Source organism: Psammomys obesus, unplaced genomic scaffold (assembly GCF_907164565.1).
Source record: "Psammomys obesus unplaced genomic scaffold, mPsaObe1.curated_primary_1811, whole genome shotgun sequence".
NCBI classification, from domain to species: domain Eukaryota; kingdom Metazoa; phylum Chordata; class Mammalia; order Rodentia; family Muridae; genus Psammomys; species Psammomys obesus.
In genome coordinates this window covers 293,655-306,587 of record NW_026590062.1, presented here as the reverse complement: position 1 = coordinate 306,587, position 12,933 = coordinate 293,655, and the positions used below count along the sequence as shown (strand labels likewise).

The 12,933-nt window shown below is 51.6% G+C and overlaps 1 protein-coding gene across 1 annotated transcript in view; it reads right to left on the bottom strand.

The window, feature by feature from the left end:
- The window catches only part of Galnt9 (polypeptide N-acetylgalactosaminyltransferase 9), a 71,019-nt gene extending 64,454 nt beyond the window's left edge, over positions 1–6,565 (bottom strand). The window contains exon 1 of the mRNA XM_055606462.1: positions 6,037–6,565. Coding sequence (XP_055462437.1) covers positions 6,037–6,277 — 241 coding nt within the window. The 5' untranslated portion in view covers positions 6,278–6,565. The remainder of the gene's footprint in view (positions 1–6,036) is intronic.
- Positions 6,566–12,933: the final 6,368 nt, after the last annotated feature.

The following is a 12,933-nucleotide window of genomic DNA, read 5'->3' as shown; positions in this document are numbered from 1 at the left end:
TCACACTCATCTTCATAGAGGTCAAAGACCTCACTGAGAAAGTGGGCAAATGCTTTCTGCCAGCCTCGGTCATCCTACCCCTTCCATACTTGTTTTTCCTTTCAAGGCATCTTTGCTTTTTTTGAGACAGAATAAGGAGGATACAAGAGCTGGTTCTGGTTGTGAGACCTAGAACCTACTTGCATTTTTTTTGAGGGTTTCCTTTTAAATGTGTATGGGTGTTTGGCCTGCACATATGTCTGGGTACCACCTGCCTTCAGTGCCTCTGGATGCCCTAGAACTGGAGTTACAGACAGTTGTGAGCCACCATTTGAGTACTGAGCATTAAACTCTGATCCTCTGGAAGAATAGCCAGTGCTCGTAACCACCTCCGCCCTTACCCTGCATGCCCGTGGAGGCAGATACAGTAAAGGAATTCATTGAGGCTTATTTTTATCTGGTTTCCAACCAATGAATGATAAACCGTCTTTTACAATTCTGTAGTGCATCTCTAACAGACTGAAATATGATGATTATAACCCAGATTGTAAGCATAATCACTCCACGCCAGCATACCCTGAGGCCCGGGCCACCACCTATGAGTGCTTTTCGACAAATTTGCCTCTCCTGCCCATCCCCAGATTTGGTCAGACTAGGCCCACTGCTCCCAGGGAGAGGGCATGGCAGTGTGCTTCAGCTTCATGTCTGATGGCTGCTTGTCTTGTGGAGGCTCAGGGGTCCCCATACTACTGTGGTCAAGTGTAGTCAGGGTCTCTGCTGAAGACGGGTGTCCAGGAGACTGCAGACCACTGGGAGGGGCAAGGTAGAGCCGAAATGCTTCCGGCTGAAGAAACCATAACCATAGCTGCTGTAGGAGCTGTGCACACGGCAGTGAGCAGGGACAGAATGGCAGCCATCATATACTCTGAACCTGCCCAGATGGAGCCGGGCCATACTCCAGTGGGAGAGTCACTGTTCTGTCACTTTTTGCAGTTTTTTGTCATGCTGTAAAAGGGGAAAGGGTGGGTAGAGGCCAGCCAATGCAACAAATTGCAGCCACTTTCCCAGCTGCCATCACTCTTGCCCTTTGAGTGGGTCATGCAGGACCATATGCTCTGAGAAGGGTAAAAATGAACGGGTTTGGGCTGAGAAGGCCGCCTGTAACCATCAGTGAGCCTCTTTAGGAAGTAAAGCTTGCAGGAGAATAAGAATCCTTGTGCCACATCATATTCCCTGCAAGCAGGGTATCCTTCCTGTTTCTCCAGTGTGCAGAGAAGCTCCAAAGGCCCCTTTCTGGGAGCTCATACTCTGGTATTACCAGAGGGTCAAGGGGATGTATGCTGGACCTGCGTTGGAGAAGGAAGCAATCCCCAGGCCCACACCCTCCTCTTCTGCCTCACACGAGATCCACTTGTCCCTGCCTCCTGTCTTTGGTCACCTGAATAACAGAAGTGAATAAAAGAAGGCTACCCCTTGTGTGGACATCCAGAGATAAGCTCACTGTACTGGGTTTGTGTTCTAGGGAAATAGCTGCGCTCTGAACAAATGCCCATTGGTAGGAGAGAGATTTGAGGCATGTCCTGTCACATCTGTCACAGCAGCAGGTGGGAAGCTACCACATTCCGCAGCCATAGCATCAAGCCTTCCCTAACTCCAGCACCTTGCTTTAGGCTCAGTCGTCATTACTCTGAAGCCAAAGGTTACAAGGGAAAGCCACACCATTGCTTGACATTCCTCCCCCACCTCATCCCTCCTTTTGGCCTCTGCTCCAGCTCCCAAAGTCCTACATAAGTGGGAATTCATTGTGACCAAGACAAGATGGCTGGGAGACTGGTGCTTAGCAACAGTCCTGGTCTTGCTGCCATGGAAGGCAACTCAGAACTCATGACAATTGCCTCAGTTCTCCCACCTGGCCTCCAGCAAGTCCATCGTAACCCTAGATGAGGGACGCTGAAGCCCACTTCTCAAGTCACGCACACTGGGAAGCTTGGGCTTCGGGACACACTTCTAAGCAGGAAGCAGACAAGGTCTGAGTGACCCAGGATCACAGCTTGATCACTGCTCATCCTGCGCTGTTCTGCAGCGCGGCTCCCTCCACACGGCCTGCGTCCCCTCCACTCAGGCTGCTTCCTTTGCCGCACGGTGTGGTTTCCCACAACCCCTTTCTTTCAGCACTTCTGCCAACAAGCGTGGCAGTGATGGCCTAAAAAATAAACTCGTTCTCGGCCATGTGACAGCACACACCTTTGATCCCAAAACTCAAGGCAGGGGCAGGCCAAGCTCTGTGAGTTTGAGGCCAGCCTGGTATACGCAGAGTTCCAAGACGTCCAGTGCTATGTAGAGAGAGACTGTTTCAAAAGCAAAACAAAACAAAAACAAACAAACAAACAAACAAAAAATCAAACTTATCCTATCAAAAGCATTGTGTAGCTCAGAGAAATGCCCACTTACTCAAATATCCATGGGTGTGCCACCCTGCCTGGGTGCTGGGCAGTAGAGATGGAACCGCAGACAAAAGTATTTAAAGAGGACTAAAGAGGCTGACTGTGGTGGCAACCCTCCTTTGATCCCAGTACTCAGGAGGCAGGGGCGAGTGGATGTCATCCATTTGGGGCCAGCCTGGTCTACACACTAGAGAGACGATATAGCCAGGGCTACATAATAGAGAGACACTGACTCTAAAGCAGCAAAGGACAGGACTTTGCACAGGGGTAGTGGGCAGTAGAAGTGGTGGAACAAGTACTTGGTCAGGAGAGCTAGGCCAGCATCCCAGAGGAGGGCACACAAGTATTTATGAGGTAGAGAGATGCCATCTGTGCCAGGACGCCTATGGTCAGCCTTGGGGGCTCACACTAAGATCCCCTGGTTTGGTTTGGTTTGGTTTCTAACTTGAACTTGTGATAAAGTCAGAAATTCGGGTAATGCTTGTTCTTCAAACAGCTGCCATCACCAACTTCCTATACAACCCTGGCAGCTCATTCTATTTTCTGGATTCTACTTTTTCTGTCCCAACCATAAGACCAACCACAGCTTTGAATGTTGCCAGCTGTAGAGTATGATGAATGCACATGGGCCAGGAGCAGTGGAAATTAGAGAGAACTAACATGCACATGTGCTCTGATTTTAACAATGACTCTTCAAGAGCAACCATCTGCCCTAGTTCACCTTTCAGGACTTTTCCCTCCTCAGGTACACAGGGGAAGAGGGGACCACCTCTGAATTCAGGGTAAGGCCTACCCACCTCCGGCCCCCAGAAGACCTTGGGCCAAATGGTTCCCTCCACCATACAAAGCTTTCAGCAGTAGAGGGCTGAGCCTTCACTCTGCTGAGGCTTCACACAGACTCAGAGGGGTAAACCAAGTATATACAAAGGCCCAATTATCCCCTCTCACCCCATCACCCAGGGAAAGGGTTGAATTCCTAGCATCAGACTGGAAGCCGCACCAAGCTTGGAGGATTTCAAATTTACTTCTCCTGAGAGCCTAGGCCAGCCACTCACACAGCCATGGGCGCTGGGCTTTATGTGCAGTTTAAGGTATTCAGAGGATGAGTTTTTCCCATAAACATTTTTTCTTACCTTGAGCACTGAATTCAGAAGCAATTCTCAAGCACATAGAAGAGGGACCATGTACCCTTTCCCACAAAATGTTTCCTCCAATCCTATGAGCGTGAATCTGCACCACATTGGGGTGCTCTGCCAGGGCCAATAAGACATGCTATGAGATCATGGGGCCAAAGAGAATGAGGAGAATGGCACACCACCCAAACCAGAGCACCATCCTGTGTCACCTGGGTCTAAAGATAGCCCTTGTTCCCCAGGACTTCCTTTTCTCATCTCAGCCAGGAGAGAGTTCAGAGGAAGAGTCCAGGCCCAGCAGATGTAAGTCATTGCTTCCGCTTAGTGTTTTAATGCAGGTGAGATAAGTTATCAGGTAGAAACCCTTGGGGAGTAAGTTCACATCCCTAGGATCTAAAATTGAACAAGCTGTGAGAAGCAGAGCCTGCCTCCTCCAGGAAGTTCCCATGGCTTTCCTCCATGCCTTCGATCAGAGGCCCGAGCCAAGCCTGGAGCAGGGTAAGGATATCGACTTCTCTTAAAGAGTTGGCCCCCTGGAATACCCTGTGCTCTCCCGTAGGAGCCAACCAGAGACCAATGCTTTGTTTATCTCATAAGACAACTATTGAGCGACACTGAGTTTAGACTCTGCTGAGCATATGAATCAGAGAGGAAGGCAAGGCTGTCTCAGCAAAGAGAAAGAGGAGAAAAGGGGAACTGGAGGAGCCAGGAAGGAAAGGGAAGGGATTTAGTGAGGGGTGGAAGAAACGAAAGGTGAAGAAAGGGAGGGAATAGGAAAAGAGAAGCAGAAGAAGCTGGCGGGAGCAGAGGAGCAAGGGGAAGAGAGCACAGAGGAAAGAACTTCATTCTGTTCGTGTCAGTGTCAGGAAAGTTGATCTAGGGTCCCAGCTTTTTCTTCCACCAAATACTGGCCCCTCTTGTCCTTGGGGAACTAGGGAAGGAAACAGCTCATGAGGCCGGCTGGCCAGCATGATGTTACACAAGCATAAATGGTGCCAATGTTTTTATATAATCCTCTGGTTCACCCCATAAAACAGACCATAACACCCTGGCAAATACACTTCAATAAAGCTCTGTGCTATTACGGGACCCAGTGTCTTCCAGAAGATGAATCATACTGGCAGCGTGGCCAAGCCGCTGCTCCAACTCAACTTTTTTCCTCTGTGCCTTCAGCTGAATGGCTGACGGTGAAGCCACAGAGCTGGTCAGGACTGCTGCGGGTTGCTGAAGCTCTGTGGGTGGTGAGGAAGCCCTCAGGAAGTTAGGGTTTGTTATCTGAGGATACATGAGCTGCCTGTATCCACCTATGGCACCTGGTTCCTCTAGGCTGTGTTCAGAGGTGTGCCTGGAACCCAGTTCTCTCAGGAGACCCCCGGTGACCCTGCCACAGCAAGCAGGCAACACATGACGTAGGCCCTGCTGAAAATGCCCTCCCTACCTAGTCAACGCCTGGTACTTGCAGAAAGGGGCACGCTGGGGCTGCTTCTGCTGAGAGCCACACAGAACAGGAAGTCTGCTGGTACTGCAGGCATGCACCAACTGTCTCCTTCCTGAAACCCAACAGAGCTGTCCTTGGGGACAGAGAGGATGCATCCATCCTGCACCCAAAAATGTACATATTCTATTCCCCAAAGCTACCACCATCCACTGTGACCTGCTGTGACCCAGACGCTGAGTGCCCCTTTCTTCAAAGAAAAGCAAAGAGGCCACCAGAAGCTGACACTTTCATGCCTCAGGGGTTCCCAGGCACTGTGACCTCAGCCCATGGGAGCGCTTGGCTCCTACCCATCCCCGCTACACACTTGAGTCCATCTGTCCACACAGCACCACCCTTCTCCCGCAACGGAACTTTCTGCAGGAGCCCCGAGCTATCTGGGTCAGAGGTCACAACTTTACTGGACAGGACACCCTCTGCAGTGAGGAAGACGGGAGCAGTCACCTTAGAGGGGGCGGCAGTCACCCCGTCCTTCTGTATCTCCAGGGAGAGAGGAGTGAGTCTGGTCTAAGTCCACAGCTCGGAAAGATTCCGTGGGTCCTTGCTGTGGACCTAGGCGTGTCGCCTCCACCCTCACTCTGGAAGGTGCCCCTGGTCCCTGGCTGTGAACCTAGGCACTGTCTGGACCTCCCCTGTGGATCTAGGCACTGCCTAAGTCCCCTCACTGCCCTCTTGGCAGCTCCTGAGAGTCTTCCTTGAGAAGTTCGAGTTCTCTTGGGTAGGAAGTTTGGAGGTACTGTGGGGGAGGCAGGAGACAGTTCCCAAGAGTTCACAGGACGAGTGGATGGTGCGGTCACCCTTCCACCGTCGTCTGCCAATGAAGGCCTGCCAGCATTCCCATTAGGTCCTGTATCCCCTCTGCAGGACCCAAAGTAGCTTCCACCCAGGACCCTGGAAGATACTGTGGGGTGGGTGTGGGCAGCCGCCCCCGAACACAGTAATGTGCCGACACGGGACTCTTCCTCCCCTCCATCCCGCGGCTCACCATTCAGCTGGTTGTAGACCACCTCCTCCAGATGGTCCAGGCGCTGCAGGATGGCCTCGCGGTCGGCCAGAGCACTCGCCTTGGAGAGCCGATTACGCATCCGGCGGTCGGCGCCTCGCACGACCTGCACCAGTGCCTCAGAACGGTCCTGCAGGCGGCAGTACACCGAGAAGAGGATGATGCCCACGAACACCAGGATGTTGACCGTCAGCAAAGTTTTGATCTTCCTGGCCACCGCCATGAGCGCGGCTCGGACGGCGCCGCCTCACCCGCGGGGCATCCCCGGGGCCCCGGGGCCTCAGGAGCCTGGGAGCGACCGGCCGCGGTGGGGATCATGGGCCGGGCAAGGGCGGGAGCTGTTCCTTCAGCACCGCCGCGCGAGCCGCCCTTCTTCAGCGCGCAGAAACCGCTCGGGGCTGGGGGCACAGGGCGCCGCCCGCATAGTCAGCGGGGCCCGCCCGCCAGGAGCTTCCTGAGCCAGGAGGCGGCGCGAGGCCTTGGCTGCTGCGCCCCGCTCCTGCGCGCCCCGTTCCTGCGCGCCCGGCTCCTGCGCGCCCCGAAACCACGGCGCCGGTGCGCAGTGACGCGGCCTGCGCTCATCAGCATGCACGCGGCGCCCGCCGCCCCGCCCGCCGCCCCAAACCGATCCCGCGCGCCACCCCTGGCCAGGATAGGCCCGCGTGGAGGGAGGTCCAGGGCGCGGCACCGCGCACAGCCTCCGACTTCCACGCCCGGGCTTATCTTCGGGGATGAACCCCACACTTGACCCCCGTGGGCACGGAGCCGTAGGGAAAGCCTGTCAGGACTGTGCTGTGGGCGCACGCCGCCGGGGTGCGGTGAGGTGCCTTTGTGAGCACAGGAGTGAGTCAGAACCACCTTGCTTTGCCTGCCCACCGCGCCTGGCCAAACCTAATCTGATTGGTCGCCGTCCTCTGGGACGGAGAGATAAGGAGAGTAGAGTAGGCTGGAGAGTGAGCATTGTTGCAGCATAAGGACAAACAAATACAGGAGAAGCCAATCTTGACCAGGTTTCCCAAGTCCTCAGAGCTCAGGTGCACGCTCAGCCCGAAGAAAAACAACAACAAACACCTGCTTCTCCATCAGTGAAGGAGAGACGACAGATGTCACAAGAGCATGGGTTGTGAACCTGGACCACAGGATGTGAGCTCCTGAAACGATTTCTGACACATAGCTGGGGCTTAGCAAATATTTACCGAACAAATAAATGATGGAGCATTTATTAGGAGCTTACTTTGTGGTGGGCCTTTCACATCGAAAGACAAAGTCTCTGGGACTTTGTAGCTCTTGATTCCATATGTGAGTATTTGTGCATACGTGTATCTGCTGTGTGTGCATGCATGTTTATGTGTCCACATGCCCGTGTGTCTGCATATGTATCTGTTTGTACATGGGTATGCACATGTGTTCATGTGCGTGTATTTGTGTTTGCGTACACATGTGTTCCTGTGTTCATGAGTCTCCTTTCTGTGTGAATGTGCATGTATGTAAGAAGGATGTATGACATGTCTATGTGCACATATGTGTATGTATGTGGTATGTCTTCTCGGTGTATAAGGACATGAGTAATGTGTGATGTGTCTACATGTGTACATGTGCATGCATGTATGTGTATGTGATGTATGTATATATGTTTGTGCCTGTGTGTTCAGGGTTGAGGCTTTGGCTCCTACTTCAAGCTTTCTCCTCTACACTGTCTTTCCCGAAGGCCAACATGTCCCGTATCACTTAGAGACATTCTACTTTTTGATGGAAGCAGCAAGAATGAAAGTCACACTGCTTCTTCTCTGACTAAACTTTTTCTTCCTTTCACAGAAAATGTGGCCAGCTGTGGCGGCACACGCTGGTAGGCTTTGCTGAAGGAGGCGGAGGCAGGAGAATCACGCGTTCGAGGCCAGTCTGGTCCACAGAGCCAGCCCCAGGACAGCCAGAGCTACACAGAGAAACCCCGTCTCGAAAAAACCAAAAAGGAAAAAGAAAATGTGTCTCGGTGGTTCCGAGCAAGGCTCCAGCAGCTGGCACTGAGGCCAGCTCTCCACAGCCACTCAACATAGAGCATGCCTGCTGAGATGGAGCCTGACACGCCTCACACTTCAGGAGTTGTGGACAGCAGGGTAGCTCACTGACACCGGCTTGTTTCCATACATTGTCATCCCTGCGCCTCATTTGATATCATATGTTGCTCTATGGAAATACAGCAGGGTCTCAGATGTCTACAGGTTTACGAGGCAGCCTCTGGATCACAGAACAGAGCTCACTCACACAGCTCACTCACCGCTTTAGGTATAGGCACTGTTTGGGGCTGGGATTGCTACTGACTGCTTATTTCTAACAGTAATTGGATGGAGGTAGAAACGGATATAGCCTAACCTTCCACAAGAGAAAACTGAGGCTCCAAGGAGAATGTATCCATACTCAAGGTCATGCTGGCAGTGGAGTCTTGGTCTGGATGTAAGCCCAGACAACTTGGCTCCAGAATCAAATTTATTAGCCACTGATGCTCAAAAAAAAAAAAAAAAAAAAAAAAAAAAAAAAAAAAAAAAAAAAAAAACCCAAGAACTTTTCATTATATGTTTATAGAAAGTGATGTGAATGTGGTTCATGTGAATACCCAGCAGCAGGTCCTGAGTCAGTATTTGGCTGAATTCCATTGGCAGTGTAAGCACATAGACCTGGCAGTGAGCAAGAGGAGACTCGTTTGAAGGTCTGACAAACCTTTGGGAGCGACACCGAGTGCTTAGTGTTGAATGCAGCCTGTGGTCACAGGACATGCAAAAGGTAGCACTGTTGGGGTGGGGGGCAGGGAGCCACGTTTGGAATATAACACCTAGAATGAACATGTGCCCTCTTCCATGATGTCCTTGGCATCCCTGCCTCAGTCAGCAATGCCTCCAGAGTCTCTGTGGGTCACAGTGCCAATTGCACATGGAAGCATCACCTGGAAAGGCCCAACAGGTCATGGGAGCCACAGTCACTTTCTGGGTACAGGGCAGTGGGAGTTCGGGTGCACCTGGAGAGACTGAGGTCATCCTTCAGGGAGACAGGGTACTATGGGGTGCTTGGCCTCAAACATTTCCCAAAATTTTGCACTGAATACCCTTTAGCAGGCCAGTCCTTGCTGAGTCACACACAGAAGCTGAGTCACTAGCTCAGTTCAGTTCTTGTAGGTCACAGAGAGAAAGGGGCTCCCACTCAGTTTGTCCACACCACAACCATGACAGGCGAGAGCTAATATGAGGCGTGTTGGTGACAATTCTAGAACACACAGCCACCAGTCAAATGGCTGGAACCAAATGTGATAATCCTTTCCTGGATGTCATATCTCATGTGGCCCACTAGGGAGACTTACTCACTGGAATCACTCAGAATGTGGCTAGCCTGGAGATAACAAGAGATGGAGAGCAGCGGAGACCATAGAGCTGCCACAGGACACCTAGCCTCTGGCTGTTCCTTCTCCAGACACACTGCAGAAAAAAAGGCCATTGGTGCTGAAGTAACATGCAAAAGAAGTAGGATCTGGCCCAAGTGGAACAGAAAGCTGGAAACTAGGGAAGAGGGGACTGTCCTCTAGCAAGTGAAGCAGACTCCACCAGGTCCTATTCCAAAGTCACCGTACTGATTACTTTTCTCTTGTTGCTATAACAAAATACCTGACAAAAGAAACTTAAGAAGGGTTTATTTTGATTCACTATTTGAAGGCACAGTCTATCACAGAGTGGAAGTCATGGCAGCAGGAGTGTGAGGCAGCTGGTCACATGGCATCCACAGTCAGGAAGCAGAAAGATATGGATGAATGCTAGAACCAACCTAGCCTGGAACTCACTATGTAGACTAGGCTGGCCTAGAACTCAGCAGAGATCTTGCCTCATTCTCCTGAGGGCTGGGATTAAAGGCAAGTACCACCACACCCAGCTTCACTTTCTCCTTTTATTCATTCCAGGATCCTAGCCCATGAAAAGGCACAGCCATATTCTGGTGGGTCTTCCTGCCTAACCTAGAATTTAACCTAACCTAGAACTTCCTCATAGACAAGCTAGAGGCCCGGGAGCAGAAAATGCTAAGAGGGCAATAGACAGGCTCCATGCCATAGGCCCAGTGCAGGTGGTGGTAGATTCATCTGCTGGGGGGGGGGGGTGATTCTTAAAATCCAAGGGTCCAGGTGGGCAGAGTGGCACACGCTTGTAATCCCAGCGCTCGGGAAAGCAGAGACAGGAGGATCTCTGTGAGTTTAAGGCCAGCCTAGTCTACAAATCGAGTCCATGACAGCCAAGGCCACGCAGAGAAACCCTGTCTCGAAACAGAACAAATCCTAGTGCCCCGACTGGAGAGATAGCTCAGTGGTTAAAGCACTGCCTGTTCTTCCAGAGATCACAGGCTCAATCCCTAGCACACACATAGCAAAAGAGATGTGACACCCTCTTCTGGCCTCTGCAGAAAGAAGCACACATGTGATACACAGACAAGCATGCAGCCAAAACACACCAACAAAACAACAAAATTAAGTTAAAATTAAAGTGCTGTTGAGAGCTAGCGTGACTTCTCTGGTCTCTCCTCCGACTCACTTATCTCCCGTGATCTAGGCCATCCCTGTGCTGTCAAGAGGCGTCTCAGCAGGTGAGGTTTCTTAACCTGGAGAGATGGCTCACCCTTGCTCCTGAAGGTTCCAGATGATCTGTTACCCTGCCCAGATCAGGAGTGGCGGTTCCCATTAACCTTAATCTTGGGTCACTATGAGACACTTGACAAGTCCCCTGCCCTCCAGACCTTCTTTCTTCACTGCTGTCCTGGGCCAATCATTTCCTTCCACTGAGCAGAATCAGTCACCCATCTTTATGAACCACGTCTTCAGCCTGTTGACAAACAGGCACAGGAGCCACAGGCAGGCATCATCTCCCTTTACATTAGTGGAACTAAACGGCCTAAGGAGGCATTCCAGTCTGGGAACTAAGACTGCCCAGGTTGACAGAAGGTGCTGTTGGATCACGAGGGGTGACAACACTATTCCTGTGTCCCACCCTGATTCCTGGCCTCACGGGTCCTGGCTATAGGAAGAACAATGCAATGTACTGGATAGTTCAGAGGGAACACAGGCTTCTGAGGAACCCTGCCCCAGCCCTCTAGGGTACTGCCACCTAGCTGTGTAGTAAGTACATCTTTAAAAGGCCATTCCACCATTCCGTCAAGCCATGTACCTGGGTCGTCTAGCGAGGACTAGATCTGTCCATAAGGAAGGCCTGGAAGCTAGAAATGAGTTGTTTCTGGCTGTCTTATGGGCAGGGATAAAGAAAGGGTGAACTTCCCGGGTCAGTAGCAGCACACTGAGGCACAGGGTGGGGCTGGGTGGCTTGGAAGAGCCATTGGTGTCAGCCCTGGTTAAATGTATTTTACTGTCATTTCCCAGTGTTCACCTAACTTCTTCACGGGTCACATAGGAGAGGTTGGTGGGGTCTGTGGGGACCCTTCCCCAGCATTCTCTCAGTCCTTGGTGGCACTGATTTCTGTGAGCCTCTGTGGTTGCCATGATGCACTCAGCTGGCCTGTTTGTCAGACAGAGGCGGTTCTAGCGGCCTCTACAGGTCAAGCCCCATGTGGAGACTCTGACAAGTGCTTGTCCACTCCAATGATGCATTCTGGGATGGAACACTGAGTATGGGATGAATTTGAGGACTGAGATGTACTGGGCCCCTCCAGGATCACAGAGGTTGCTGGTGCCTCCTCATAACTTTATTTCTTGTCCTGGTAAAAAGCTATTCTTTGATCCTGCTGGATGGCAAAAGGGTCTCATGTGACAAACCCAATCCAATGTCCATTTCTAAGTACTTGGAGCCTTGCAGAGCTGAGAGAGACACAACCTTTCATTTCCAGCATGTCAGTGAGGCCTAGAGACAAACTGAGCCACAAAGGCACCAGGAGCGGCATTTCCTCCCAGCACCCTCCACAGCCTTGAAACCCATGGTACCTAGGTCTTGCACCTCCAGGCTTCCGAGCTGAGAGAGAGCAAATATCAATTATTTTTTAAGCTGCAATTTGTCCTAGAAAGCCCTACAAGAAAATTCAAAGCCTTTAAAATAAAACTTAACTCTAAATAGCAACAATGATCAACGGGGATAAATAAAAAAGCCTATTACTCTATCAAATATCAGGGTCCTGGAGTCATGACCTCATGAGGGAAAATGGAGGCACCGGAGAGGCATCTCTCCCCTGTGCCACTGGCCTGTTAAGCCTGCACACAGGTACCTCACAAGTAAGTCATCTCCAGCTGGCTGTGACGACATGGGAATGCAGTCCAGTTCTGCCAGCCCTTCCACAGGTGTTTTTCCAAAGCCTGTACTTCCTGTGAATATCTCCAGACGTAAAGGTCGAAAATACTGGGGCACTATGGGGCCACTCCCATCAAGCTTCCCACGGGATTGTGCTTGCTTCAGGGTATCTTATTGAGGCCTGGTAGAAGCAGATGTGGGAACATGAGCTGAGGTCCCTGACTCAGCCAGATGTCACATGGGTCATGGAGGATGTGTGTGCAGCTCAGGTGAGGCAGAAAGTCCAGGCTGGGATCCCCATTTGCCATATCCCCTGTCACAGCTGAGCATCACCCAGAGCCACCTTTCACCTTTCCCTCCAGTGCTGCCCTTTCTCCCAAGAGGGGCTAGGGCGGAAAGAAAGGTAATGTCACTAAGAATACCAAAATACTTACAGCCCAACCTACATGAGCCACAGGAGAGCAGTGTTTTGGATCCGAGAGCAGATTAAAAGACCAAATCAGGCCTTGCATAACTCAGCTGGGGACATGTGTGTCAGGATTTTGTGCCTGTGGTCTGTGGCTGCAGAACCTAGTCAGGTGGCCTGACGGTGTATGCTGAGACAGCCTATGTCTCTCAG